At 51.9% G+C, this 27976-nt stretch overlaps 1 protein-coding gene and 1 pseudogene across 10 annotated transcripts in view; both read left to right on the top strand.

Annotated features, from left to right (window-relative positions):
- Positions 1–24059, top strand: part of FBF1 (Fas binding factor 1) — a 31559-nt gene extending 7500 nt beyond the window's left edge. For 2 of the 10 annotated variants that reach the window (XM_066381248.1, XM_066381256.1), the window contains 23 exons: positions 2180–2240; positions 4617–4758; positions 5268–5345; positions 5917–6036; positions 6375–6513; positions 6651–6784; positions 9470–9569; positions 10415–10879; positions 11919–12017; positions 12273–12361; positions 12814–12872; positions 15435–15535; positions 15645–15797; positions 16484–16591; positions 16670–16809; positions 16898–17016; positions 19077–19199; positions 19285–19470; positions 20244–20420; positions 20511–20648; positions 20777–20894; positions 22151–22269; positions 22944–24059. In XM_066381248.1, the coding sequence (XP_066237345.1) occupies positions 2180–2240; positions 4617–4758; positions 5268–5345; positions 5917–6036; positions 6375–6513; positions 6651–6784; positions 9470–9569; positions 10415–10879; positions 11919–12017; positions 12273–12361; positions 12814–12872; positions 15435–15535; positions 15645–15797; positions 16484–16591; positions 16670–16809; positions 16898–17016; positions 19077–19199; positions 19285–19470; positions 20244–20420; positions 20511–20648; positions 20777–20894; positions 22151–22269; positions 22944–23024 (3049 nt within the window). In that variant the 3' untranslated portion in view covers positions 23025–24059. Of the gene's footprint in view, positions 1–2179; positions 2241–4616; positions 4759–5267; positions 5346–5916; positions 6037–6374; positions 6514–6650; positions 6785–9469; positions 9570–10414; positions 10880–11918; positions 12018–12272; positions 12362–12813; positions 12873–15434; positions 15536–15644; positions 15798–16483; positions 16592–16669; positions 16810–16897; positions 17017–19076; positions 19200–19284; positions 19471–20243; positions 20421–20510; positions 20649–20776; positions 20895–22131; positions 22270–22943 lie in introns of all 10 variants that reach the window. The other 8 variants (XM_066381255.1, XM_066381257.1, XM_066381252.1 and 5 more) reach the window with 7 other exon arrangements.
- Positions 24060–25772: 1713 nt separating this feature from the next.
- LOC136404232 (myosin regulatory light polypeptide 9 pseudogene) lies at positions 25773–26652 on the top strand (annotated as a pseudogene).
- The last annotated feature ends 1324 nt before the right edge of the window (positions 26653–27976 follow it).

Here is a 27976-nt window from a genome sequence, read left to right as displayed (position 1 = left end):
CTTCAGCAGACTGAATGACCCTTTGCTCAAGCCAGCGACCTTGGGCTCAAGCTGGTGAGTCTTGCTCAAACCAGATGAGCCTGTACTCAAGCTGGCAACCTTGGGGTTTCGAACCTGGGTCTTCCACGTCCCAGTCCGACGCTTTATCCACTGTGCCACCATCTGTTCAGGCTACATGTTTTTTGTTTTGTTTTTTTGGGTTTTTTGGGCTTTTTTTACAGGGACAGAGAGAGAGTCAGAAAGAGGGATAGATAGGGACAGACAGACAGGAATGGAGAGAGATGAGAAGCATCAATCGTCAGTTTTTCGTTGCGACACCTTAGTTATTCATTGATTGCTTTCTCGTATGTGCCTTGACCACAGGCCTTCAGCAGACCGAGTAACCCCTTGCTCGAGCCAGCAACCCTGGGTACAAGCTGTTGAGCTTATTTGCTCAAGCCAGATGAGCCCACGCTCAAGCCAGATGAGTCCACGCTCAAGCTGGCGACCTCAGGGTTTTGAACCTGGGTCTTCCGCATCCCAGTCCGACGCTTTATCCACTGCGCCACCGCCTGGTCAGGCGTGGTTTTTTTTTGTTGTTGTTGTTGTTTTTCTGTATTTTTCTGAAGCCAAAACGAGGAGAGACAGTCAGACAGACTCCCGCATGTGCCCAACCGGGATCCACCCGGCATGCCCACCAGGGGGCGAAGCTCTGCCCACCAGGAGGCTTCGCTCTGTTGCGACCAGAGCCACTCTAGCGCCTGGGGCAGAGGCCAAGGAGCCATCCCCAGCGCCTGGGCCATCTTTGCTCCAGTGGAGCCTCGGCTGCGGGAGGGGAAGAGAGAGACAGAAAAGAAGGAGAGGGGCAGGGGTGGAGAAGCAGAAGGGTGCTTCTCCAGTGTGCCCTGGCCGGGAATCGAACCCGGGACTCCTGCATGCCAGGCCGACGCTCTACAGGGCCTAGGCGTGTTGTTTTTAACAGCTAGGTGTTTTTTTTTTTAATTTATTCATTTTTTAGAGAGGAGAAGGAGAAACAGAGAGAGAGAGAGAGAGACAGAGAGAGAGAAGGGGGGAGGAGCTGGAAGCATCAACTCCCATATGTGCCTTGAGCAGGCAAGCCCAGGGTTTCGAACTGGCAACCTCAGCATTTCCAGGTCGACGCTTTATCCACTGTGCCACCACAGGTCAGGCAACAGCTAGTTTTTTTTTTGTTTTTTTTTCTTTCATTTTTCTGAAGCTGGAAACAGGGAGAGACAGTCAGACAGACTCCCGCATGCGCCCGACCAGGATCTACCCGGCACGCCCACCAGGGGGCGACGCTCTGCCCACCAGGGGGCGATGCTCTGCCCATCCTGGGCGTCGCCATGTTGTGACCAGAGCCACTTTAGCGCCTGGGGCAGAGGCCACAGAGCCATCCCCAGCGCCCGGGCCATCTTTGCTCCAATGGAGCCTTGGCTGCGGGAGGGGAAGAGAGAGACAGAGAGGAAAGCGTGGCGGAGGGGTGGAGAAGCAAATGGGCGCTTCTCCTGTGTGCCCTGGCCGGGAATCGAACCCGGGTCCTCCGCACGCTAGGCCGACGCTCTACCGCTGAGCCAACAGGCCAGGGCCATGACAGCTAGGTTTTAAAGAGGCTTTACCCCTTTTTTTTTTTTGTATTTTTCCGAAGCTAGAAACGGGGAGGCAGTCAGACAGACTACCGCATGCGCCCGACCGGGATCCACCCGGCATGCCTACCAGGGGCGAGGCTCTGCCCATCCGGGGTGTCGCTCTGTCAAGACCAGAGCCACTCGAGCGCCTGGGGCTGAGGCCAAGGAGCCATCCCCAGCGCCTGGGCCATCTTTTTGTTCCAATGGAGCCTTGGCTGCGGGAGGGGAAGAGAGAGACAGAGAGGAAAGAGAGGGGGAGGGGTGGAGAAACAGATGGGCGCTTCTCCTGTGTGCCCTGGCCGGGAATCAAACCCTGGACTTCTGCACGCCAGGCCGACGCTCTACCACTGAGTCAACCGGCCAGGGCCTTTACCCCTTTTTTAAAAAGTTAAAAATCACTGCATCATTTGGCCGGCAAAATTCCTTTTAGTAACTGTTCTCCCGGAAAAGCATGTCTCTCCAAGTTCAATTGGACCCTCTAAGCCATTATTCTTTTCGTAGAGTCACTTGGTGCCCTAGGGATGCCAGTGGGTGCTGACTCTGCCCCTTTTCAGGTCCCTCCTGGAAAACAATACCTTCAGCACCATGGCAGAACTAGCAGGAGATGATGCCGAGGTGAGCCTGGTCCAGTTCCTACTCCCCACCCTCTCTGCTTGTCCCCAGAAACAGGTGAGTGTTGTGGCCAAGGGGCTGCTCACAGAAGTTTAGAAGGCCCTGCAAAGCCAGTTCTTTTTTTTTTTTTTTTTTTTTTTAAACAATAATTCTTTTTTTTATTATTTATTCATTTTTTTTAGAGAGGAGAGAGAGAGGGAGAGAGAGACAGAGAGAGAGAGGGGGGGGGGAGGAGCTGGAAGCATCAACTCCCATATGTGCCTTGACCAGGCAAGCCCAGGGTTTCGAACCGGCGACCTCAGCATTTCCAGGTCGACGCTTTATCCACTGCGCCACCACAGGTCAGGCCAAAGCCAGTTCTTAAAGCAAAACAATACCTAAGGGTTCCCTAGTGCCCAAAACAACATCCTTTTCCTTCCTATCAGTGAGATACCCTAGAAAGTAGAGCTCCTAGCAGCTACTGGAGCCTTGAATGTTGCCCCTTTGAACTGTGCTTCCATAATAAAACTCCACTGCTATCCAGTCACACGGATGGGAAGCGGCACCGTTTGAGCCCTGTGATGGAAGTGGTGTTTTCTAGTTGGGAGGAAGCGAAAGTGGCAGCACTGTCTGGGTCTCCATGCCTGGGCAGATTGGAACTCAAACAACACCCAGCCCCATGGAGGGCAGCACGCTCCTATTCATGCCCCACTGGCCTGGCTCTGCTCCTGCCCTAAGCAGGCCACAGGGGCTAGTGCCCTGAGTTTTGAAGGGCCTTGACTAACATGAGTCCTCACCCTGCTGTGGACTTAGGTTTCAGACATCTCAGATGCAGACCCGCAGGCTTTACTCCAGGCCATGAAGGTACTGAAGCCCCGTGCACATTCTGGGAACAGGGGTGGGGTGGGGTGCTCGTATTTTGTGCCAAAACTTCATTCTTCCTCTGATTTCTTTCTTTAAAGATTGTGTTTTGAGCCCTTCCTTGGGCAAGACTGGAGCTCATCCATGCCCTCTGCCCCTCTGGGGATGCATCAGTTTTCCTGGTTTATAGGGATTTGCCCACCCAGAGACACATTATGCTTCAGGCCTCTGGTGAAATGGGGCCACTCCCTCCTGAAGACTCACCTGGCCGCATCCCTCCACCTGCCCCCTACCTGGCAGAAAGACCAGGAAAGATTACCTCCTCTAAAGCTTATTCTTAACCTTTTCCCCTATTTCTTCTCATACCCCCTGCCAAGTTCCCTTCAGTACAGCTGTCCTCTGATTAGATCAACCCTCAAGCTAATCTTGGCAATGGAATTTTAAGACATACATTCTGAAGACTTTTATAATCTGTTAGCACTCAGGTGGCCTGGCCAGAGTGTAAAGTCTAAAGCCTTAAACCGGCCTTTGTTTTCCCTCCCCTCCCTTCCAGCAGCATCCTTCCTGACCCCTTGACATGGGTTAACCCACATCGCCCCTGTCTGGGCAGGGAGGAGGCTGAGCACCTGCCCTCAGCCCTGTGGATGCCCCGAGGAACTGGGGTCTGTTCCCTCCTTCCCTCCAGATTCAGCATCTCTAATCTCAGCTTAAAATTGCTCTTTCCCAAGCCTAGCCAGCTGGGACCCTGGTGTGACCCTCGTGTCCTCTGACTCAGTTTTTGGTGGTGACTTTTGTCTCTCATTCCAGAACCATGAGCTAAGCCTCCACCCATCTCTGCTTACCTTTGATTCTGTTTTCTTTTTCAACTCATCTTTTTTTGAGTAATTTTCTCATTTCTCTTTGTTTCTTCACAATTCTGCCCCTGGGGTGCCAGCTGCCCTCCTCGGATGAAGTCTTGATCCCTTATCAAAATTATCCTTCAGTGGGTCTGTACTGAGGGCTTAGTGGCTCCTGGCTTGGTTCCTGCTGGTTTTTAACATCATCACTATAGAAAATCCATTGACATGGAATAGCCTTCTCACATTCCTGCCTCCAAATGTGCTTCGCTTCCCCTGACCCAGGCAGGCCAAGGAACCCAAAATTTTCCTTGGCTTTGGACAAAAAGTCTCAAGCCCCTTCTCACTGTCCAGCAGCTGTCCCAGGGTCCTGCTGCTTGGTTCCCCCTGCAGGCAGTTTCAACACTGGCTGAGCCTTTGGGAGAAGCTCTGAGAGCAGATGTTAGCACCTTCTCATTCCGGCTTCAAAGAGCAGCTGCTTTTGACTCCCAACCCCAGACTTGGGCCTGTCTAAGCCTGGACGTGTGGAGGCTCTGTGCTTTGGCCTTGCCTCTGTCCTTGTTCTGTGACCCTGTCAGGTCAATTCTTCATTTGTCCCACATAGACAAAGAGGCAACATCTCCACCAGGCTGCTAGGAGCATGGAGGCACTTAGCAACCACCATCTGAGCACCCGTGAGAATTTCTCCTTCCCAATTTTCCAGGACTTGGATGACATGGATGCTGATGTTTTAGGTCTGAAGAAGTCTCATTTAGCCTCTAGCAAAAGTGGTGCAAAGGGTTCTGGGAAAGAAGAGCTGCCTAACAACTCCAAACCTGCTGATATATTACTAGCCAATGAGAAAGGTGAGTAAGACATAGCTCCTTAAATCTATGGAGGCTTTGGAGGTGTGGAAGATGCTAAGAAGGAAACTTGACTGTCCTCTGGGTTTTCTCTGCCTGGTATAGAGAGACCAGGAGCTGTGGACGTGCGTGTTTATGGTAGGAGAGGGAGACAAGTTGAGTTTCTTTCCTAGGGCTGTTCCAATCCCTCTAAGTCCAACATGGCAGCTCCTGGAGAAGCCATTTGAGTTAAACTGGAGAGTTTTATGGTAGCCTGTGCATCTCCCAGACCCATGTCTCTGGAGGGCCTTGTCACTAGGGGACAGGTGGCTTCCAGACTATGTTTCCCTGCCAGAAGCCTATGTGAGAACTGGGAGGTGTAGACAATCCATGGCTGTGTCCGTGGTCACAGTCCCTCAGCTCCACCTGGGAGAAGTACACACCATCCCACGGGCCCAGTCACGGAGTGGTAGAAGAACCATGGCCAGAACAGATGCAGGCCCATGACCTTGCATTCTCTGTGCTCTCTGCAGGGGATGCCATTCCCACAAAGAAACCATCTGCATCTCCCCGCAGCTTTGGGCATCAGTACAAGAAGTTTTCTTTTGAAGGTACCACAGGACTCATAATCACACTTTTGGGACACTCCAGTTTTGGGAATGGGGTAATCATATTGCCCACAGCTGAGTCACTGTGAGTCAGACAAGGAGCAGATAACTGGTGCCACTGCTTTAGTTCCTTGTGAATCCAGGGAGGGCTGTTACATGTATTCACCCAAATATTTAGGGAATTTATTTGCAAGGACTTTGAAGCCAGACATCAAACTAAAGATTTTATAAAGTAGAGGAAAAATTCCTTTCCCTTTATGAATACATGAATATTTGACTTCTCTTCTGATGCCTAGGGACATTTCCCGAAGGCTGTGCAGACAGCAGAGTCTGGGGTCACATGCTAGTCATGTTGGCCCACAGGCCCAAGGCCACTCTCCTGTTCCCTCTTCTCATGTGGAGCTTGGTCTGTGTCAGAGCCCCCTCACTTAGTCCCCTCTAGATGTCAAGGGGCTTGTCTTTATATCAGAGCAGCTGGGAAGAATAATAACATAATAGCTCCTCCAGCACAGCTCAAGGCTTGTCTTCCTGGGGTAAGTGCAGTCTGACCTGTGCTTTCCCTTCCGGCTATGAGACTTGGAAGACCCGTTGGCAGGACTTCTCCCCGATGATGAGGAAGGAATCACCAAGAAGCCACCTAAGACAGAGAGTAAAGTGGCTTCCAAAAATAGCCCAGCCCCAGTCAGAGATCAAGGTATGGAGGGTGGGTTTGTTTCTTGTCCGGGGAAGATGCAGTTGGCAGCCTGCGAACTGAACTTTGCAGTGCAGAGCCAGAGACCCACTGGGTGGGGACTGTAGGACTGAGATCCAGAATCAAAAGATTACTCCTCTCTAAGAATGAGGGTGGGGGGTGTGAGCCTGGAAGGTCGGCATTGAGGTGGGTCAGGTCCTGTGGGCAGGCCAGATGTGTTTGATGCTTGCTGCTCCATCCAAAGGTCAGGGTAGCACAGAAACACTTCCCTTAGCCCATCCAAACATCACAGTAGAGGACAATATGACTGTGGGCGTTATGCCCGGTATTCTGTCTCCTAGGTCCTTCTATTCCCCTAACTCCTAGGGTCACCCCCATCCGAAAGAAAGAAGAATTATTATTTGATGATGAAGACAACCTTACGGCCACCCTGGGATTTGAAGACAGCCCTGAAACAGAAAGGAAGCAGACAGGAGACCAGTAAGGATCCTTAGGCAGGGAGAGTCCCTGGCCAGGCTGTTGCTTCAGGTCCAGGGAGACACTAGAGAGTGGGTACAGCGTGGGCCCACAGGAACCCCTCGTACTCACATGTAACAGCCCTGTGTCCTTTCCTGCAGGGAAGGGTCCAGTCCTGCTCGCTCCAAGCTGGATGAGCTGCTGGGTCGAGGCACTGCCACCAAACGTCTGGCTCACCCAGGCACAGGGGAGCACTGGAAATTCAAGCTGGACAGGAAGTACCAGAGGCCACAGGGTAAGGAAGCTTGCAAAGCAGGGAGGTGGGTTGGGGGACCTCCAGAGTTGTTTTTTGCCACACCTGTAATAAAGAAGCTTTGCATCATCACACACACACATTATTTGTGCATTTATAACTAAGATAAATGTCCTGAAATAGTAATTACCACATTTAATACTTTTTTTTCTTTTTTTTTTTTTTTTTGTATTTTTCTGGAGTGAGAAGCTGGGAGGCAGAGAAACAGACTCCCACAGCGCCCGACCTGGATCCTCCCAGCATGCCCACTAGGGAGAGATGCTCTGCCCATCTAGGGCATTTCTCCGTTATAACCTGAGCCATTCTAGTGCCTGAGGTGGAGGCCATGGAGCCATCCTCAGCGCCTGGGCGAACTTTGCTCCAACGGAGCCTTGGCTGCGGGAGGAGAAGAGAGGGGGAGGGGTGGAGAAGCAGATGGGCATTTCTCCTGTGTGCCCTGGACGGGAATTGAACCCAGGGCTCAAAACTATTTTTAATTTATATTATTTGATTTATAATTACATTGATAAGCAGGTTTTTTTGTTGTTTTATTTTGGGGGTTTTTAGTGAGAGGAGGGGAGGCAGAGAGATAGACTCCCGCATATGCCCCGACCAGGATCCACTCGGCAAACCCAGTAGGGGACGATGCTATGTCCGTCTGGGGCCTTTGCTCCATTGAAACCAGAGCCATTTTTTTTTAGAACCATTTTTTAGCACCTAAGATGGAGGCCATGGAGCCATCCTCAGTGCCTGAGGCCAACTTGCTCAAGCCAATTGAGCCGTGGCTGTAGATGGGGAAGAGAGAGAGAGAAGGGGAAGGGGTAGAAAAGCAGATAGTCGCCTCTCCTGTGTGCCCTGACCAGGATTGGAACCTGGGACATCCACACACTGGGCCAACACTCTACTACTGATCCTACTGGCCAGGGCTGATATGCAGCTCATTAAACTGGTTTCTTAAGCGTCGACCTGGAAATGCTGAGGTCGCCGGTTCGAAACCCTGGGCTTGCCTGGACAAGGCACATATGGGAGTTGGTGCTTCCAGCTCCTCCCCCTTCTCTCTCTGTCTCTCTCTCTCCTCTCTCTGTCTCCTCTCTAAAAATGAATAAATAAAAAATTAAAAAAAATAATAATAAACTGGTTTCTTTACCTGCTAATAGGTAGCAACTCACAGTTTGAAAACCACTGCAATGTTTCTCAAAGCGATGGCCCAGGGGCCATCTGTTGAATCGTTCTTGTTACACACGCAGCTCATTGGCCTCACCTAAAGGATGCCGGGCAGTGTTCTGCTGGTGCAGTTTTAGCAGCTCCCTCATGTTCTTGAGAGCTGGAGGTGGAGATGTGGAGCTGACCTGATGCCCAGCCCCACCCTACCTCCAGAGCAGCTTCACCTGCATGCTCTCACACATCAGGGCTTAGGGCAGAAGGAGCAGCAGGAGATCGACTAGACAGGGTTGCTTTTGCTCTTATGGGAAAGAAGTGAGCCAATATGGGGCTGCTGTCAGCTCACTGGAGAGTCAGAGGAAAGGGGGCCTTGGGGACAGATTAAGGGGATTAGCCCAGGATGAGCTGCTGCTGCCCACTGCTCCCCTGGTTGCAAGTTTGTGGGGTACCTTAGAATTTAGGAGATGCATGCCTGTGGGGAAGAAGAGGGTTAAGGGAAAGACGCAGTGTGCTCCAGGGAGGAGGAGCATGCCCAGTTCAGCTTTTTTTTAAAGCAGACTTCTGTAGCCACAGCAGAATTTGACTCCCCTGCCCTAGATCACAGGCTCCTGTGGCCGGATAACTTGGTTGGTTGGCATGTTGTCCTGATGCACAGATGTTGCCAGTTCAATCCCTGGTTAGGGCACATACAGGAATAGACTGACATTTCTGTCTCTCTCTAAAGTCAATAAATAAAATAGTTTTAAAAATAGGTCACAGCTGGCCTGACCAGGCGGTGGCGCAGTGGATAGAGCATCAGACTGGGATGCGGAGGACCCAGGTTCGAGACCCCAAGGTTGCCAATTTGAGCACGGGCTCATCTGGCTTAAGCAAAAGGCTCGCCAGCTTGGACCCAAGGTCGCTGGCTCGAGCAAGGGGTTATTCGGTCTGCTGAAGGCTCACAGTCAAGGTACATATGAGAAAGCAATCAATGAACAACTAAGGTGTCGCAATGCGCAACGAAAAACTAATGATTGCTGCTTCTCATCTCTCCGTTCCTGTCTGTCTGTCCCTGTCTATCCCCCACTCTGACTCTCTCTCTGTCTGTAAAAAAATAAAAATACATAAAAAATAAATAAAAATAGGTCACAGCTGGCCCTGGCCGGTTGGCTCAGTGGTAGAGCATTGGCCTGGTGTGTGGAAGTCCTGGGTTCAATTCTCAGCCAGGGCACACAGGAGAAGCGCCCATCTGCTTCTCCACCCCTCCCCCTCTCCTTCCTCTCTGTCTCTCTCTTCCCCTCCCGCAGCCGAGGCTCCATTGGAGCAAAGTTGGCCCAGGCGCTGGGGATGGCTCCATGGCCTCTGCCTCAGGCGCTAGACTGGCTCTGGATGCAACAGAGCGATGCCCTGGATGGGCAGAGCATTGCCCCCTGGGGGGTGTGCCGGGTGGATCCTGGTCGGGCGCATGCGGGAGTCTGTCTGACTGCCTCCCTGTTTCCAGCTTCAGGAAAAAAAAAAAAAATAGGTCACAGGTTCTTTAATTCACAGACAAAGAAGATTCCTGGGGCAATGAGGACTTCACCTTTGGGGCCTATCAGCCTACCATGGGCTCCTCCGAGGGCCGGCAGGTCTGCCAGCAGTCGGTCAGGTAAGCAGGCCTACTGGGAGTTTGACCTTGGAGACAAGCTACCTGCTGGGTAATGAGCTAGCCTCGCCCCATCCCATTGACAGTCTGGTTGGGAGACTGCACTGTGTAGGGCACTAGGCTCTGCAGGTGGCCCAGTCACATCCCATTACAGGCCAAGGTGGTGGAGGTGGTCCCCAGCAGGAGCTGGGCCCTAGTTCTGCTCCCAGCCTCCTCAAAAGGAGAATTGTCTGAATTTTTAATTTTTTCCCCGGTATATATTTTAAGTCTTGTATTTTGAAATAATTTCAAACTCACAGGAAAATCATAAGAACAATAAAAAAACACCCTCTTACCTTTTGCCCAGACTTAGCATTTAACATTATGCCATCTTGGTTTCATCAGCCTTTCTTCCTCTTTAAATAACCCTCTGTACACATCAATATTTTTTTCCAATTCCCATATATTCTGGACCTTGGAACCAGCTGCCATTGGCCAGTGAAACATTTAGGCAGTGACAGAATAAATGAGCAGGTAACAACAACTGTTTCTGGAAAATCACTTGATCTGGCTGATTTTTCCCTGGATGTGTGTGCCGATGGTTTCACTTGGTCCTATTTGCGACAGGTGAAATTGTTCCCGGTTCATGTGCTGGATTTCAAGACATCTGTGTTTCATAGTGTTCTCAAACAGCATTTAGCGGCCACTGCTCTGCTGCCTGATCCAGTGGGCTATGCAGAACCCCTGGGCATCTAGACTCCTTGGTGTGAGCCAAACAGTCACTCCCCAACAGTGGAGGGAAGGATTGGTCAGAGGCTCCTTGGGACAGGCTGCTTGCCCTGTCCTAGACCCCTTTCTTTTATCTGAAGTAGGTTCTTAGCAGAAGGTGACACAGATCTCAAGAGAGAACCAGGCTCCAAGCAGAGCACCCCAGCGACAATCAGCCCCAATCACCCCTGGAGGGGAGGAGCTGACTGGTTGGGCCTGAAGGAAGAAGAGGAGGGCCTGCTCCCTTCCTCTCCCACTAGAGAGCCTCAAAAGGGAGGCTCTGTGCTCTCTACCCCCACTGTGCCCCATCCCGAGAGCCAGCATTCTGCTCCAGGCCTGTACTCTGCTGCAGCTGGGCTGTCCTCCGCGGGGGCAAAGCCACCACCCAAGGGTGCCAAAGCCAGCCAGCCTTCCCAGCTGGGAACATCTGATCAGAAGGAGGAGGAGGATTGGCTGAGCTATGCTTTGTCTCAGAAGAAGTCTCAAGGTCTGGCCAAAGAAGAGCATACTGTGACCTCTAAAGACCAGAGCTCAGTGGAGGCAGCTGGCCGACCCCCTTCCAGCAGGTACGGGCTTGGGCTACTGTCTCAATTGGATGGAGGGCCAGGGAAGAGTCCACTTCTTCCCTGTGCTTCTCTTCCTCTGGGCGCTGCACAGAGAGTATCTAGTTCCAGCCTTTGCCCGGGTGCAGACACAATGGAATCAGGGGGCTATTGACACTCACACCCCAACTGCTATGGAGGCAGGTGCTGACTTGACCAGGTGGTAGACAGAAGATGCCTTAATATAGCAAACATGCAGCCACCTCTGAGCAAGGATTCCACCCACAGTGCCCTTGGGTTGGCAAAGCCAGTGTCCAAATCATCAGAACTTGGGATGGCCTGAGCTGAAGTAAATGATGTATATATGGACTGAGATCTGCCTGTGCTCTTTGGGGTTTTAGAGAAGACAGTGGCCAAGAGGTGACTCCTGGGGAAGGAAGCCACAGAATGATGGTCCTGTGGGACAGGAGAGTGAGTGACTCCTGAGAGCAGGAAGGCCAAAGGGGCTGGAAAGGCTGGGGTCATCCAGAGGGAGTGGCAAGATGCTGTGTGGCCAGAGCAAAGGGGAGGTGAAGTGACAGGCCAGGGACATCACCCAGCCCTGGGGTTGGTGTGATTGAGGAGGCCAGCTTTGGCCTGGACCTGAAACCAAGGAGAAAGCTTCCTCACTGAGTCTGAGAGCCAAGAAGAGAAGTGAGAACAACATACAGAGAGGAGGAACCCAAAGGACATCTGGACCTGGCAAGAGAGTCAGTAGAGCCTCAATCTAAAAGCTTTGAACTTGAACTTAACTCTAGTGCCTGTAACATGTCCATTGTCACTCCTTGGACTGTCATTCAATGTTTATTCACTGTGCACTGGGTGGGCACTGGGGTGGGGAGGGTGTTTTGCAAGCCCAAGGGCTTTGACATGGGAAAATTCCCATGATGGGATGGTGGGAACAGGAGAGCTGGGGGAGGTGGGAAGAGGAACAGCCACACAGCTTCATGGTGGAGGCTTGTCCTGACCTTGTCCAGCCTGACCTGGACTGCTCCCACCTGCACTTTAACGTTTATTTCCTCAGCCAATCTGTTACCAGCACTCAAGGGCTTGAGCAAAGAGCTGCTGAAGGGACCTCAGCACCAGCAGCACAAAAGCCACCTGCCTGGCCTGCCGCCTTGGGGTATGTCTGCAGCCTGGCTGAGAGTGGTGAGAGGCACACTGGGGCCACATGGCCTCCCTCCCCTTAGACAGTTGGTATATGGTATCCAATACCTTGTATTAGGCCCACTAATTAAGAAGCTTCTTGAAACTGGTGCCCCATCTTCTTCACCCCCAAGATCTCACTTTAGTAAACTGCCAGCCACGGAGGCCTTTCCAGTCAGTGGCATGAAACTGATGTTTTCCTTTATTGCCAACCCCCCACCCATGTCCTCAGGTCCCCTGTGACTTGGAACCCAGCCACCTTGGCCCTCACTGCAGGTGACTCAAAGGAGGATTCTGCCCTTGGATACCTCTCCAGTACTGGTTTGTTTTTTTGCTTTGTTTGGGGAGTTAACTCTGGGTAAGAAAGAGGCACTCTGAGCTTGGGGCTTCCAGAACACAGTGACACTGGAAAGCTTCCTCACTGAGTCTGAGAGCCAAGAAAGCTTCCTCACTGACTCTGAGAGCCAAGAAGAGAAGTGAGAACAACATACAGAGAGGAGGAACCCAAAGGACATCTGGACCTGGCAAGAGAGTCAACAGAGCCTCAATCTAAAAGCTTTGAACTTGAACTTAACTCTAGTGCCTGTAACATGTCCATTGTCACTCCTTGGACTGTCATTCAATGTTTATTCACTGTGCACTGGGTGGGCACTGTGGTGGGGAGGGTGCGCGCGCGCGCGCACACACACACACACACACACACACACACACACGGCACCTTGGGGTCTCCATGGGCCTCCTTCCTGCTCAGTTCTCTGCTGTTGATCTTTCAGAGCCTGCAATATGTTTCGCAAGCTCCCAGGAACCCACAGGGCTTTCTGTGCCTGTCCAGGTAAGGAGGGTCGACAAATAGTTATAAGTCTCAGGCCCATGAATCAGTTCTCCCATGCTCAGAGACAACACCAGTAGTTTGACCTGACAGCCTGCCAGGATACCAGAGTGTGCACCCTGGCCCTGCCCGCCAGCGCTTTCCTATTCCTGTAGCCTTGCTGCTCCCAGGCAGAGCCGGGTGCTAACATCCCAGCATCAACAGGGAATTAGAGGTGGCACCCAGGCGGGGAAGCCAGGAATGCTCCAGTCAGGAAGCAGGGCTGCAGTTGTTGTTCTGTCTACAAAGCTTCCTCTATCCTTGCCATCCTCCCGCCACCCCTCCATCTATTTCTCAGATGTGGCAGTCACCTCTGACCCCTGGGACTGAAGAGGCCTAGCCCCCCAGGAGCGTATCCCAAAAGCACCTTTATTTTTTTTTTTGATTAATTGACTTTCTTTTCAAACATAGATCCAGAAGGTTTTTTTCTTTGTTTTTTTAAAATTTATTCATTTAATTAATTTATTTTTAATTATTTTTATTTATTTTATTTTATTTTTTTACAGAGACAGAGAGAGAGTCAGAGTGAGGGATAGACAGGGACAGACAGATAGGAACGGAGAGATGAGAAGCATCAATCATTAGTTTTTTCGTTGCGCATTGCGACACCTTAGTTGTTCATTGATTGCTTTCTCATATGTGCCTTGACCGTGGGCCTTCAACAGACCGAGTAACCCCTTGCTGGAGCCAGTGACCTTGGGTCCAAGCTGGTGAATTTTTGCTCAAACCAGATGAGCCCATGCTCAAGCTGGCGATCTCGGGGTCTCGAACCTGGGTCTTCCGCATTCCAGTCTGACGCTCTATCCACTGTGCCACCGCCTGGTCAGGCTAATTTATTCATTTTAGAGAGGAGAGAGAGAGAGAGAGACAGAGAGAGAAAGGGGAGAGGAGCAGGAAGCATCAACTCCCATATGTGCCTTGACCAGACAAAAGTGCAGGGCTTTGAACTGGCGACCTCAGCATTCTAGATCAATGCTTTATCCACTGCACCACCACAGGTCAGGCCTAATTATTTAAATTAAAAAGAAATTTTTTTTGACAGAGAGAGGGATAGATAGGAATATATAGGGACAGACAGACAGGAAGGGAGATGAGAAGCATTAGTTCTTTGCTACAGCGCCTTAGTTCATTGATTGCTTTCTCATATGTGCCTTGACTGGGGGGCTGCAACAGAGTGAGTGACCCCTTGCTCAAGCCAGCGACTTTGGGTTTCAAGCCAGTGACCTTTGAGCTCAAGCCAGCAACCATGGAATCACAAGCTCAAGCCGGCGACCCCGTGCTCAAGCTGGTGAGCCTGCTCTCAAGCCGGATGAGCCCATACTCAAGCTGGCAACCTCAGGGTTTCAAACCTGGTCCTCTGTGTCCCAGTCCGATGCTCTATCCACTGTGCCACCACCTGGTTAGGCGATTTATTGGTTTTTTTGAGACAAAGAAAAAGGAGTAAGCATTTATTTTTTGTTGTTCTACTTAGTTGTACATTCATTGGTCACTTCCTATATGTGCCCTGACCATGGATTGAACCACAACCCTGGTGTTTCAGGACAATGCTCTAACCAACTGAGCAACCAGCCAGGGTCACCCAGAAGCACCTTTGGAGTTGGGGGTTGGTGGGCAATCAGCAGGAAGCAGGGTAGCTATCAATATTTGGACTTCAGGCCTGACAGAAAGGGCCAGTGTCATAAGGTTTTGTTATTAAGACTACTGGGCCTGACTAGGTGGTGGCGCAGTGGATAGAGTGTCGGCCTGGGACACTTAAGACTCAGGTTCAAAACCCCGAGGTTGCTGGCTTGAGCCCAAGGTCACTGGCTTGAGCAAGGGGTCACTGGCTCAGCTGGAGCTCCCTAGTCAAGGCACATATGAGAAAGCAATCAATGAACAACTAAGGTGCTGCAGCTATGAGTTGATGCTTTTCATCTCTCTCCCTCTGGCTGTCTGCTTCTCTCTCTCTCTCAAAAAAAGAAAAGACTCTCCTGGGACTTGGCCATTTGTCTAGGAATCTGGGCCACTGTTGGAGAATATATTGTTCTGAGAAAGAAGGGAGCCTTATTCTCAACCAGACCTGAGAAGGGAGGTGCAGTGATCATGTGACTCTCCAGGGCTCCATCCTTGGCCTCTAGGTGTCATGTCCTTGACCCCATCTACAGCCCCACCCAGATCAGATGCCAGGCCTAGAAGGCCCAGTAAGCAGAGGGCCAGAAGTAGCTGGGCTCTGCTGAGTCCCTGCCCCTACCTGAGCTGGAATAGCTCTCTTTCCTGGCAGCCCCTGTGCCCGGGTATCCTGGTGCAGAGCCTGCTGCTGGGCACACTATACCAGAAGCAGCTCCGGAGTGGCACTCCTGAGCCCCAGGCTGAGCTGTGCAGTCAGGCCCGGCTGGTAGAGCTGGAGGCCCGGGTGAGGGTTGAGGGGAAGCTGGCTAGGGGCAGGGCTGTGATGGACAGGTGTCACTGTGACAACTGGATGGCTTCCCCAGGGGATCTGAGGGTTCTGCCTCCCTGCCCTCCACTCTGTTCCTCTTGCCATCTCAGGTGCAAAAGCTGGAGCTAGAGTGGACCCAGCACAAGCTGCTGCTGGAGAGTTTGCAGCAGCGATACCAGGCCGACCTGGAGCTCATTGAGAATGCTCACAGGTACCTACCCCCGCCTCTGCCCATGGCCAGTCCCAGCTGATGTGCTCAGAGACCCAGAGGGTGGCCGCCCTTGCCTTCTGAGCCCCACAGCTGAGTGTTCTGTTGGCAGAAGCTGCATCAAGGAGCTAGAAACTTTGTACCAGCAACGGGAAGAGTGCCTGCGGAGAGAGAATGAGGAGTTGTCCGCCCAGCACCAGCGGCGGTTGGTGGCCATCCAGCAAGAGAAGGTCCAGGAGATGGAGCGGGTCCGGGAGCTGCAGCGGTGAGGGTCTGACCCCAGGCCTGGCGGGCAGGGAAGTGGGCTTCAAGGGCAGCCAGAGCAACCTGATTGCCGTGAGACCCCCAAGCCGTGATCAGCAGCCTTTGAACCAAGGCCTTACCTCTTCCCTTCTGGGTGAAGACCCAGGTCAGCACACTGACTCATTGCACCCATGAGTAGGGTGACACTGCTCCTACAGAGGTGGGAGGGAGTACCCTCAGGACCCTTGCTGTTTGGGCTGGGCCTGGCAGCAGCAAGCAACCGTGGGCTTACTCAGCCCAAGTTAATCAACTTGCTGCTGAACCTCTTGAGTCTAGTTACCCATCAACCCTGGAAATGGTTGGGCTGTGCCCGTTGTGTCCATCTGTTTGCCTTTCTAGGTTAGAGCAAAATTAAGAAAAGGTACATGAGTGAGTTGGCCGGTGAGGGCAGAGCCAGCCTTTTAACACTAATTAGCATCCACTCATGCCTGTGTTTTCCTCTGTGTACTGTCCTTTGCTGAATAATGAAAGCAATCTCCCTCTTAGAGAGTGGATGTGGTATTAAGGCACCAAGACAGATAAGGCTAAGAAGCCAGGGAACCTGAAGCAGTTCCTGGAGGCAAAGGGGAGGCCTGGGAGCACTACTCCCAGAGGCATGCTTCTCCCTTGAGAAGTAGCCCACGGTCCACTGTCCCCATGGCCCTGCAGTGCCTCCATCCTGGACATGCGCAAGGACCACGAGGAACAGCTGCAGCGGCTGAAGCTGCTGAAGGACCAAGAGATTGATGCTGTCACCAGCGCCACCTCCCACACAAGGTTCGTGCGAAGTCCAGCCCTGCCCACCCCAGGGATGGTACTGGGATCCCCAGGCCAGGGTGAACAGATCTTTCCTAGGTCCTTGAATGGTATCATCGAGCAGATGGAAAAGTTCTCTAGCAGCCTGAATGAGCTGTCCTCTCGCGTGGAGGCCTCATACCTCACCACCACCCAGGAGCGGGAGCTAGGCGTTCAGCAGCAGGGCAACCAGCTCCGAGGTATTGCATTGCCTGTGTGTCCCTCCCTTATTTTCCCATCTCTGTGGGAAGATGGGAAGATAGTGAGTGCCCTGTGGGTTGCTCCTAGCTCTACAGGAGAGCCTGGGCCGGCAGCAGCAGAACATGGAGGAGGAACGGAGCCGGCTCCAGGAGGTCATTGGGAAGATGGAGGCCCGCCTGAATGAGCAGAGCCGGCTGCTGGAGCAGGTGGGTCCTTCGCCCACCCTATTCAGGGCCTGTCTCCTGCAGAGCACCCAGTACATGTCAGCGGTACTCTGAGCTCACCCCTCAGGCTCCCAACTTCCCTCTGAGATGCCCCCCCCCCACTTCCTGCCTCTGCCTCCCTCATCCCTGCCTCTGGAAGTGCCCATGCCTGCCGCAGCTGAGCTCCTCTAATGCCCATTAGCTGCATGTCCCATTTTCTTTTTTTTTTTTTACAGAGAGAGAGTCAGAGAGAGGGATAGACAGACAGGAACAGAGAGATGAGAAGCATCAATCATTAGTTTTCCGTTGAGTGTTGCAACACCTGAGTTGTTCATTGATTGCTTTCTCACATGTGCCTTGACCATGGGCCTTCAGCAGACTGAGTAACCCCTTTCTTTTTTCTTTTTTTTTTTTCTTTTAAGCTGGAAACGGGGAGAGACAGTCAGACAGACTCCCGCATGCGCCCGACCGGGATCCACCCGGCACGCCCACCAGGGGCGACGCTCTGCCTACCAGGGGGCGATGCTCTGCCCCTCCGGGGCGTCGCTCTGCCGCGACCAGAGCCACTCTAGCGCCTGGGGCAGAGGCCAAGGAGCCATCCCCAGCGCCCGGGCCATCTCTGCTCCAATGGAGCCTTGGCTGCGGGAGGGGAAGAGAGAGACAGAAAGGAAGGGGGGGTGGAGAAGCAAATGGGCGCTTCTCCTATGTGCCCTGGCCGGGAATTGAACCCGGGTCCCCCGCACGCCAGGCCGACGCTCTACCGCTGAGCCAACCAGCCAGGGCCATAACCTCTTTCTTGAGCCAGGGGTTGACCTTGGGCCCAAGCTGGTGAGCTTTTTGCTCAAGCCAGATGAGCCGCGCTCAAGCTGGTGACCTCGGGGTCTCGAACCTGGGTCCTCTGCATCCTAGTCTGATGCTCTATCCACTGCGCCACCACCTGGTCAGGCTCATGTCCCATTTTCTTTCCAGTCACTGGAATCTGTCATGACAGCTGATGCCTGTGACATTGGGAGAAATACTCTTATCTAACAGATACATTTTGAACTCCCTACATATCTTTCACATATAAGAGTAAGCATGGCCCTGGCCGGTTGGCTCAGTGGTAGAGCGTCGGGCTGGCGTGCAGGAGTCCCGGGTTCGATTTCCGGCCAGGGCACACAGGAGAAGCGCCCATCTGCTTCTCTACCCTTTCCCCTCTCCTTCCTCTCTGTCTCTCTCTTCCCCTCCCGCAGCCAAGGCTCCATTGGAGCAAAGATGGCCCAAGCGCTGAGGATGGCTCCATGGCCTCTGCCTCAGGTGCTAGAGTGGCTCTGGTTGCAACAGAGCAATGCCCCAGATGGGCAGAGCATCGCCCTGTGGTGGGCGTGCCAGGTGGGTCCCAGTCAGGCACATGCAGGAGTCTGTCTGATTGCCTCCCCGTTTCCAGCTTCAGAAAAATACACACAAAAAAAGGAGTAAGCATTATTCTGTTAAAAATACCTTCCCTTTCCTTTGTACTAGGTTATAACATGATACATTTCACTGAAAAACTAAAATGCAGGAAGAAACAATAAAGCAGAAAATGAAAATTATCTACTAACTAGAGATAGCCACTGATGAGATCATGTATGTCCTGTGGACACAGCAATACATAGATATAGATCTTTTCATATTATGAACCATATGTATTCAGTCTTGCCTGTGGTAATTTTATTAAGCCCCTGCCTTGGGCCAGGGACAGTTTAGCATCTGACCTCATGCTCATGTGCCCCGCAACCCCAGGCATGCACGATGTCATGGCCACCCTGGTGCTCTGCCTGTTTGGCTGATGGGGAGACAGGCAGGCTGAGTGCTGTCACTGGCAATTCAGGGGCTGCCCTCGGAGCCTCCCAGCAGAGGTCCCTGGGCTCTTAGCTTTGGTGCAGTTAACCCCAGCAGCTGGGCTGAGTCTTCAAGTGCCCCTCGTTTCACACCTCTCTGGGAAGGAGGTGTTTGTGACATAATAGGGGAGACACAGGTCAGGCTTGACTGGGGGCAGGTGGAGTGCTATGGGGGAATGCATTCTCAGCCCCGACCTGCCGCAGGAACGCTGGCGGGTAAGTGCTGAGCAGTCCAAGGCGGAGTCCATGCAGCGCGCCCTGGAGGAGCAGAGGAAGGTCATGGCCCAGCAGATGGCCATGGAGCGGGAAGAGCTGGAGAGGGCCAAGGTGAGCCAGCCACACCATGTTCAGTTGCCATCCCTGCCATTATGCCCAAGGACACTCACCCCTCGCCCTTGCACACTCATCCCAGAGTGCCTTGCTGGAGGAGCAGAAGTCTGTCATGCTCAAGTGTGGGGAGGAGAGGCGGCGCCTGGCGGCTGAGTGGGCTGAGTTTGTTGCGCAACAGAAGTTGAGTAAGGACAGGGCCGAGCGAGAGGCAGAGCGGGCGCTGCAGGTGGAAACCTACCGGGAGGGCACCTTCATCAGCCTGGCCAAGGTAGGGCCCAAAGCCACAAGCCCTGCCCCTTTCCTTCCTAGTCCTCACTGTCTGCTCCTCCCTCAGGATGGGTCAGCTTAGCAAAGAGCATAGCAGCAGAGTTTTACTTGCAACCAGAATAATCAATAATAATAAGTAGCCTGACCAGGCCGTGGTGCAGTGGATAGAGCATCAGCCTGGGACGCTGAGGACCCAGGTTCGAAACTCTGAAGTCATTGGCTTGAGTGCGGGCACATCCAGCTTAAGCACAGACTCACCAGCTTGAGCGTGGGATCACAGACATGACCCTATGGTCGCTGGCTTGAAGCCCAAGGTCACTGGCTTGAGCAAGGGGTCACTGGCTCGACTGGAGCCCCCACCACCCCCGGTCAAGACACATGTGAGAAAGCAATCAATGAACAACTAAGGAGTTGCAATGAATTGATGCTTCTCATCTCTCCCTTCCTGTCTGTCCCTTTCTTTTTCTTTCACTAAATAATAATAAAAATAACAAGTCCATTTTACTGTCTTAGGTGTGTTATATATATTAGTTATTCAATCCTCATCACGTCTCCATGACTTAGATATTCCAGAAATGAAGAAACTGGGATTTGGAGAAGTTGAGCCCGGGGGCAGGGGGGCAGCACTGAGGCCTGGCCCCAGGCCTCCTCCCAGAGTCAGGGTCATGAGGAGCTGCAGCAGCGAGGCAGGCAAGCCAGGGTCTTCTTGAACCGTGGGCAGAACCTGGTTCAGCTCCTGAGCGGACACTGCAGTAAAGACTTTGCCATCTCCAGGAGCAGGCAGAGCTGAAGATCAGGGCAAACGCGCTCTGCGTGAAGGAGGATCAGCTGGCGGCCGAAAGGGAGGCTCTGGAGCGGGAGCGGCAAGAGCTGCGGCTAGAGAAGGAGAGGGTCAGCGCCACTGCCCAGCGCAGCAGGCTCCGTGCTGAGGAGGTGGAGAGGATGAGCCAGGTGCCAGGCAGCTCAGCTCAGGGCAGTGCCGGGGTTTGGGCAATGCCCTGACCTCAGCCATCCTGACTGACTTGGGCTGCCTCCCCACAGGTGGCTTCAGAGAAGTATGAGGAGGCGGAGCGGTTGCTGCGCGAGGCCCTGCAGGTACAGTCGGAGCAGCGGGCCCGGCTCCAGCTGATGCAACAGCAACAGGAGCAACTGCAGCAGCAGGAGCAGCATGTGCACCAGGCAAGGCCCCTCCCAGCTCTGGCTTCTAGTCTGGCTCCCCCAACCCCCACCAGTCCTCACCAATCTCCACCAATCCCCACTGCCAGCCTGCTGCCCTCACAGCTGTGTCTTTCTGGGGATGGGGATAGGAGCATCTGAGTCTGGCCCAGCAGAGGCTGCATCTGGACCGTGTCCGACAGGACCTGCCCTCCATCTCCATGGGGCTTCTTGCCAGGGCCCAGGGTCTAGCAGCCTCCAGCCCAAGTGGTAAGTGGCTCTGGAAGGGCGGGACTTTGGCCACTGGGCAGGGCAATGCCAGGAGCATCCTGCCCTTGCCTCCCTCCGTGCCAGTCAGAGGGCTAAGTCTTTAAATCATCTCATTACCACTTTTATACAAGTAATGCATGTTCATTACAGAAAAATAAATTTGAAAATAGAGGGAAGAAAATTTTTTTAAAATGTCACTCCCAACCTCACTCTCTAGAGCAGGGGTCCCCAAACTACGGCCCGTGGGCCACATGCGGCCCCCTGAGGCCATTTATCCGGCCCCCGCTGCACTTCCGGAAGGGGCACCTCTTTCATTGGTGGTCAGTGAGAGGAGCATAGTTCTCATTGAAATACTGGTCAGTTTGTTGATTTAAATTTACTTGTTCTTTATTTTAAATATTGTATTTGTTCCTGTTTTGTTTTTTTACTTTAAAATAAGATATGTGCAGTATGCATAGGGATTTGTTCATAGTTTTTTTTATAGTCTGGCCCTCCAACGGTCTGAGGGACAGTGAACTGGCCCCCTGTGTAAAAAGTTTGGGACCCCTGCTCTAGAGAGAACCACTTTTAACATTTTGGTGTGCAACGTTCTAGACTACCATGTGCATGTTTTTTTTTTATTATTTTATTTTTATTGATTGATTTTAGAGAGACAGAGAAGGAGAGAGACAGAGTAAAGCATTAATTTGTTGTTTCACTTAGTTGTACATTCATTGGTTGCTTCCTGTATGTGCCCTGACTGGGGATTGAACTCACAATCTTGGCATTTCAAGATGACGCTCTAACCTACAGAGCCAAAAACAGGGCCAAAAACAAAATTGGCATTATAGCATATGCTCTTTTGTACCTTGATTTTTTTACTTGTAAATATACTTATGGGACATGTTTTCATATCCGTATTTTAACATTTTAGTCAGCATAAGTTAGCATAAGTTTCCATTATGAGGCTGGTCCATATTTTTAATGGTTTTCCACCAGGTGATTTTTTTGTCACTAAGATAAATACATGCACATCAGTGAAAATCTTTGTACATACATCTCTGCACCATTGTCTGATTATTTCCCTTTAATAAATTCCTAGCATTGGATTTGCCAGGTAAAATCCCATGAGCATTTTCAAAGGCTTTTGAGAGTTGGTGTATGTGCCCAGAAGGTTGGTCCTGGCTGCACCTACCCACAGTGGTGAGAAGGCTCAGGAGAGACGGGCTGTGGCCATCCTGTTCTACTAATGCTTCAGTTCCTGACTTCCTCCTCAGCCTTTTCAGCCATGGTGGCTCCTGCTTCCACCAATCTTCAGGGAAGCCAGCCACTTGGCAGCCAGGGCCCCTCGCTCCTCCACGCAGAGCTAATGCTACTGAAATACACAGCTGAGCAGGTGAGCACCCCATAGCAGAGGTGGCCCCCACTCCAGGCCCGCCATTCTCTCTGGACCAGGGTCCCGTGGTCACACTGATGATAAGCAGCTCAGGGCAGAGGCAGAGAGGAGCACATCCTGCTCTGAGGAGGGCCAAGCCCACCCCCTGGCGGAGAATAATAGTGCAGATTGCTTAGTGAGCATCTCTGAGACCTGTCCTGCAAGGCAAGGTTCTGTTTGAAGCCATTGCATACATCTCAGTTGAACCTCACGATAACCCAGTGCTAATAATGATAGCAGTTACCACTGATGGAGCGTTTCCTGTGTTTCAGGCACTGTACTGACAACTTTATGTGCATTATAAGCCTTTGCCCTTCCCCAACCCTTAAGGCAGGTCATGTTATCTCCAGTTTACAGACAGGCTTAGAGAGGTGAAGTCATTGCTAGCAAGTGGCCTCACCAGGACTGAGACCTGGTCCCTCCCTCCAATGCCAGTTCTTCCTCCATGCCCCTTAACCCCTTCCAGCTTGCTGCTTCCCAGAGCCAGGGTCTAAGTGGGGAGGGGCCCCAAGTGAGGGCTGGCTCGGCTAGCACCCACTCCACTTCACTCTCAGTCCCTTGAGTCTGTGTCTCTGCTCACAAAAGTGGTACAGGAGGGAGCCAGAGGACTGCTCATCCAGCTCTCTGCCTTTCAGGACCGAGACTTCTTGGAGAATGAACAGTTCTTCCTGGAGGCCCTGAAGAAAGGCTCCTACAAGACTTCCCATTCGGCCTGAAAGGCCTGCCGCCTCTTTGTCAGAGGACGCAGACCCCGGCAGTGTCTCCTACTACCCTGCTATCTGCCAGCACCAGGGAGGGGTGCCCAGGGAAGCCTGCAATGCCCAGGGCCTGATAACAACTCTTCTGGTGGACAGAGTGCAAGGGTGTTCTTTCTGAGCATGCTGGCTTGTGGCTGAGGCAGGCAGGTGCCCCGTGCCTCTAGGCTTGAGGTACAGTGGCCTGTGGGGAGACATAATACTGAGTGTCTCAGCCCAAGACACTGTCAGCCTCAGCTTTGGTTCTCCTGCCCCGAAGACGTACATCTTAGACCCCAGGGTCTGACTGGGCTCTGTAGCCCTCTCCCCTCATTGGCAGGCAGGTGGTTTGGGGATCTTTTTTCCTGGACCTCTCCTGAGGCAGGGTATCTTCTCAAGGGATGCCACGAGCAGCCTCCTGCCCTCCCCACCTGAGAGGCCGGCGGAAACAGCACAGGGTCCCCTCCCTAATGGGGCTGACGAGGAGTCAGACCACACTCCTGTTTTGAAGGGCCTTCTATCCTCCTGGCCGGGGCAGAGGGGAGGACAGGGGCAGAGAGGCACCATGGCTAGCCAGGTTTTGCCTCACATTCCAACATGCTCTTGGGACTCAGCTAGCCCTTCCTGCTCTCAGGCGGCCTCATGCAAAGTCCCTGCCCTGTTCCCAGCCGCCTGAGTGACTGTCTCCACATGGACAGTGACCTTGTAATCTTCTCCTAATAGGCTCCCCAGAGGAGGGGGGAGCCAGAGGTGATAGAGGGGTTGGGGGAGGAACTGGGCAAGAAGGCTTCTCTTGTTCTGTTCACCTGCCATGGAGGCACAGCTGGGTGGAAATGAAGGTGACAGCGAGGGTCTCTGCCCTGGGTGGATACAGAGCACTGGGGACCCTGAGGGACACACTCAGGATGTCCCCCACCCCAAGTGGACACATTTACATACCAAGGTTAGTTTGAGGGGTACCAGCAGGAGAAGGGTAGAAAGGTCACAGACCCACATCAGACAATAAAGTCACATTATTTCTAAAGCAGTTTCTCTCTGAGCAGTTTATCACCATCAGGAGCGGGTTGGGGGAAATGCCCTTTGTGAGCAGGAAAGCAGAGAATGCTGTGCTCAGTGGGCCCTGAGCAGGCAGTTTGTGCCTCTGTCTCAGCTTTCAGAGGGCTCTTAATTTGTTTACCAACAGTTTACAGCCTTCATCTTGGACCTGTTAAATTGCTATATATCTTTTTAAAATCTAACTCCTATTCATCTCTTGCCAAACATGATTCAGAGCTAGCCCTTCTATTTATGGTTTAGTTTCACTCTATATATGTATTCACAATACAGAATATTGATTTGTGTGTGTTTAAAAACTAAATAGTATTATATTGTATACGTTCTTCTGCAAACTTTTTTCCCAGCTTTTTTTCTTACATTTATTCATGTTGTTTCATGTAGCTCCAGTTCATGAATTTAATTGCTGAATACTATTTCATTGTTTGAATATACCATAATTTATTCATTCTTCTAATAGGTGTTTAGGATATTTCCAGGGTTCCATATTATAAACCGTGCTGTGCATGCCTCCTTGGCACATATGTGAGCATTTCTCTTTTATATCAATTTTTTTACAGAAAGCCAGAGAGAGGGACAGATAGGGACAGACAGACAGGAAGGGAGAGAGATGAGAAACATCAGTTCTTTGTTGTGGCACCTTAGTTGTTCATTGATTGCTTTCTCACATGTGCCTTGACTGCGGGGGGGGGGGGGGAGGGGCTACAGCAGACCGAGTGACCCCTTGCTCAAGCCAGCGACCTTGGGGTCAAGCCAGCAACCATAGGATCAGGTCTATGATCCCATGCTCAAGCCAGCAGCCCCGCACTCAAGCTGATGACCCTGTGCTCAAGCTGTTGAACCTTGGGGTTTCAAACCTGGGTCCTCTGTGTCCCAGTCCAATTCTCTATCCATTGCACCACTGCCTGGTCAGGTGCTATATTCTTTTTTTTTTTTTTTTTCAGAGACAGAGTCAGAGAGAGGGATAGACAGGGACAGACAGGAACGGAGAGATGAGAAGCATCAATCATTAGTTTTTTTTGTTGCGCATTGCGACACTTTAGTTGTTCATTGATTGCTTTCTCCTATGTGCCTAGACTGTGGGGCTACAGCAGACCAAATAACCCCTTGCTTGAGCCAGCGACCTTGGGTCTAAGCTGGTGAGCTTTGCTCAAACCAGATGAGCCCGCGCTCAAGCTGGCGACCTCGAGGTCTCGAACCTGGGTTCTCTGCATCCCAGTCCGACACTCTATCTACTGCGCCACCACCTGGTCAGGCAGGCAGGTGCTATAGTCTTTTTTTTTTTTTTCATTTTCCCAAAGCTGGAAACGGGGAGGCAGTCAGACTCCCGCATGCGCCCCACCGGGATCCACCCGGCACGCCCACCAGGGGGCGATGCTCTGCCCCTCTGGGGCATCACTCTGCTGCGTCCAGAGCCATTCTAGCGCCTGAGGCAGAGGCCACAGAGCCATCCCCAGCGCCCGGGCCATCCTTGCTCCAATGGAGCCTCGCTGCGGGAGGGGAAGAGAGAGACAGAGAGGAAGGAGGGGGGAGAGGTGGAGAAGCAAATGGGTGCCTCTCCTGTGTGCCCTGGTCGGGAATCGAACCCGGGACTCCTGCACACCAGGCCAACGCTCTACCGCTGAGCCAACCGGCCAGGGCCTATATTCTTAATGACTGGATTCTTACAATTGCCCCATGGCTCATCAGTTTGTACTTATTTCTTAGAAATGTTTGCTCTGTAGAGGCCGGAAGTGATGGATATTAGTGGCTCTGGTTGTAGGAGGTGGTGATCACAGCAGGGAAGGCAGCGGGAAGGGTCACTGAAGTGCTCAGATTCTTGCGGCTGTGCAGGGATCTAACCACTACCATAGGGCAAAGGCCAAGACCACCGAGAAGTGCCCCCAGCGCACAACATCCAGTGTGTTCCCCAATGTTTGACCAGTCACAGATTTAGGAGTTCAAAGAGTCCTTCAACATGCTTGATCAGAACAGAGTTGGTTTCCTTGACAAGGAAGATTTACATGAGATGCTTTCCTCCTTGGGGAAAAATGCAACCAATGAGCAGATGCCATGATGAATGAAGTACCAGGTCCCACATTATACCATGTTCCTCATGATGTTTGGATGGCACAGACCGAGAAGACGTCATCAAACATGCTTTTGTTTTCTTTGATGAAGAAGTAGCTGACACCATTCAGGAAGGTTACCTGAGAGAGCTGCTGACAATAATGGGAGATTAGTTTACAGACAAGGAAGTGTATAAGCTGTAGAGAAGTGCCTATTGACAAAAAGGGAAATTGCAATTACATTGAATTCACACACATCCTTAACCATGGAGAAAAGACAAAGATGACTGAGAAGAATGCCAAATTCCAGCCGAATGTTCCTTGTTACCACTTTGGGTATTTCTGAGACTTTCTCTTAGAGCCTGTAGCATGCCCTAGCTTTACAGCTTTTGCCTTTCTTGTGGTGTTTATTCTCAGCTATTTTGGGCACATGTATCTCTACAACCAGACAGGAAATAGAACTTTTTGTTATTTTCAGAATAGAAAACAGTAATTTTTTGGTTTGTTTTTATTACAGAGTCAGAGAGGGATAGATAGGGACAGACAGGAACGGAGAGAGATGAGAAGCATGAATCATCAGTTTTTCGTTGCAACACCTTAGTTGTTCATTGATTGCTTTCTCATATGTGCCTTGACCGTGGGCCTTTTAGCAGGCCAAGTAACCCCTTGCTCAAACCAGCTACCTTGGGTCCAAGCTAGTGAGCTTTTTGCTCAAACCAAATGAGCCTGCGCTCAAGCTGGTGACCTCAGGGTCTTGAACCTGGGTCCTCTCCATCCCAGTCTGATGCTCTATCTACTGTGCCACCGCCTGGTCAGGCGAAAACAGTAATTTAACTTACCAACCTCTCCCACAATAACTGCAATCTTTCTCAGAGTTGATGTATTTTTTCAGAGAAAGTTATTCACTCAATTTTTCCTGAACCCTAATTAAACTTTATGATTAAACAAAAAGAATGTTTGCTCTGTAGCACTGTTATTTGCTGTGAAACTGGCCAGTGCTGGGACTCTCCAGCCTACAAGCTCCACGCCACAGCCTAAAGGGGATGGTTATCACCCCTACTTCAAAGGTGAGAGGACTGAGGCCCAGGGAGGTTAAATGATCTGCCCAAGGTAACAGCGCATGGCAGAGCCCGGGCTGGAGTTCTGCCTGGACAATTCCAAACCCCAGCCACATCACGGCTGCGCCTTCCGGAGGAGCTTGCCGGCATGGGTCTATTGTGAAGTAGATGAAGCTGCCGCCTACTGGGCAGTGGCTCTCTGAGGAGGGAAGCACCTGGGCCTGTTAGAAGCCTTGAAGCTTGAAAGGTCCTCTCAACACTAACAGTGTGAAGAGCTGGAGGGCACAGTCCAGGAGCAGCTAGCATTTAAGCGATCACCTGACAGATATTTGGGTGATTACAGGCACAAGTTGGGGGGCGTACAGGGAGACCCACACAGGGGAGAACTTGGCCTTCAAGACTGAGAAATTAGTTTAAAATTAGGGAGCATGTCGATATAGTTTTGTATACCTTGTTGAAAAGTTTGAATTTTTATCTTCACAGCAATGGGTATTCACTGAAAGGTTTTATACAGGATTAGACCATATTTGCATTTTAGAAAATCCATTGTGTTGGCCCTGGCTGGTTGGCTCAGTGGTAGAGCATTGGCCTGGTGTGCAGGAGTCCAGGGTTTGATTCCCGGCCAGGGCACACAGGAGAAGCGCCCATCTGCTTCTCCACCCCTCCCCCTCTCCTTCCTCTCTGTCTCTCTCTTCCCCTCCCGCAGCCAAGGCTCCATTGGAGCAAAGTTGGCCCGGGCGCTGAGGATGGCTTTGTGGCCTCTGCCTCAGGTGCT

This window comes from Saccopteryx leptura, chromosome 4 (assembly GCF_036850995.1).
Source record: "Saccopteryx leptura isolate mSacLep1 chromosome 4, mSacLep1_pri_phased_curated, whole genome shotgun sequence".
In the NCBI taxonomy this organism is placed as follows: Eukaryota; Metazoa; Chordata; class Mammalia; order Chiroptera; family Emballonuridae; genus Saccopteryx; species Saccopteryx leptura.
The sequence above is the reverse complement of the archived record's forward strand: the minus strand, read 5'-3'. Positions and strand labels throughout refer to the sequence as shown.